The sequence below is a fragment of the Penaeus monodon genome, chromosome 24, assembly GCF_015228065.2.
Source record: "Penaeus monodon isolate SGIC_2016 chromosome 24, NSTDA_Pmon_1, whole genome shotgun sequence".
In the NCBI taxonomy this organism is placed as follows: Eukaryota; Metazoa; Arthropoda; class Malacostraca; order Decapoda; family Penaeidae; genus Penaeus; species Penaeus monodon.
Window position 1 is genome coordinate 7,150,743 of NC_051409.1, and position 1,329 is coordinate 7,152,071.

The 1,329-nt window shown below is 57.8% G+C and overlaps 1 protein-coding gene across 1 annotated transcript in view; it reads left to right on the plus strand.

Moving 5' to 3' along the window:
• Window positions 1-1,208, plus strand: part of LOC119588534 — a 3,093-nt gene extending 1,885 nt beyond the window's left edge. The window contains exon 2 of the mRNA XM_037937172.1: window positions 3-1,208. Within this exon, the coding sequence (XP_037793100.1) occupies window positions 3-857 (855 nt within the window). The 3' untranslated portion in view covers window positions 858-1,208. The remainder of the gene's footprint in view (window positions 1-2) is intronic.
• Window positions 1,209-1,329: the final 121 nt, after the last annotated feature.

Consider the following 1,329-nt stretch of genomic DNA (forward strand, 5'->3'; position numbering starts at 1 on the left):
AGGCCGCCGTTCGCGACGGCTCGGGTCCTGGACACTGCGCCCCCCCTCTGCCCCCCACAGCCGACTCCCACCCAAAGGTTCCCCCACCCCACCGCTGCCCGACCGACTTCACGGAGTACTACTGCCTGTCGGACGGCAGCCCGACCGACTTCACGGAGAAGTGTCCCGACGGCACGCTCTTCGACCAAGCCAGCTTCAGCTGCACGGACGCCGCCGTCGCCTCGTGCCTGTCGTGCGAGCCCGCGTGCAGCTTCGAGTGCCCGGCGGACGGCAGCACGGCCGTCGTGGCCAACGGCGAAGACTGCCGCTCGTTCTTCGTGTGCAGCGGCGGGGGGTCCGTGCCCGTGTCGTGCGACGCCGACAAGCCCTACTTCAACGGCACGACGTGCACGACGGATGAAAGCCAGTGCTGCGACAGTTGCCAGGCCTTCTGCGAGCAGCCGTTCACGGAGATCCCCGACCCGGCCAACTGCACCAACTTCTACTACTGCGCGCGCAAGGGCTTCCCGACGGAGGAGGACCTTCACCACTGCGCCGACCGGGCGGTCTTCAATCAGGAGACCCACCACTGCGACAGGGAGGCGGAGTGCGAGCAGCCGTGCTCGTCGGTGCCGTCGGTGCCGTCCTTGGTCCCCACCACGACCGTCGGCACGGGCTGCGTCCCCGACTTTGTCTGCCAGAGCACCGGATACTTCCCCATGTGTACCCACATCTGCGACCCGCACTACTACTACTGCAGCGCCGGCGATATCGGCCACACCGTGCAGCCTCTCCAGTGCCCCGCCGGGACGGTGCTCGACCCGGAGATCATGCGCTGCGTCAACCCCGCCAGCTGTCCGTTCCGGGCGCGCCAGTGAGCGTGGGGGGGGGATGGTCGGGGTCATGCTGGTGCCCTACCGAGGGGGGACTCGAGGCAGGATAATCTGTCGTGTCTAGAAGGAGAGGGAACTAACCCACGTACTTCTTTTACTATGTTTGTAAATAAATCGTCAATATACTTGCACTTTCATACCAATAACCACGACAAAAAGGAGATCCAGAAGGTGAAGACGAGGAACAAGAACCACAAACCTGTCTTTTTTACTTGGCAAATTATGTAGACCTGCAAATTAGATCATAGAAAACGAAAATCAAATGGACTAACATCTTATTAAACACTTATATAACGACAACAGGATACGATGGCACAGTAAAAAGTCGAAAATGAATGTCTGATGTTTTTTATTAACCCTAGAATATTTAGTCAAGATGAATAGGATGAAGATTATGAAATGGAAAAGGTAAAACATCTTAAAATATATGGGCCATAAACAAAACTGTATCAGTGAG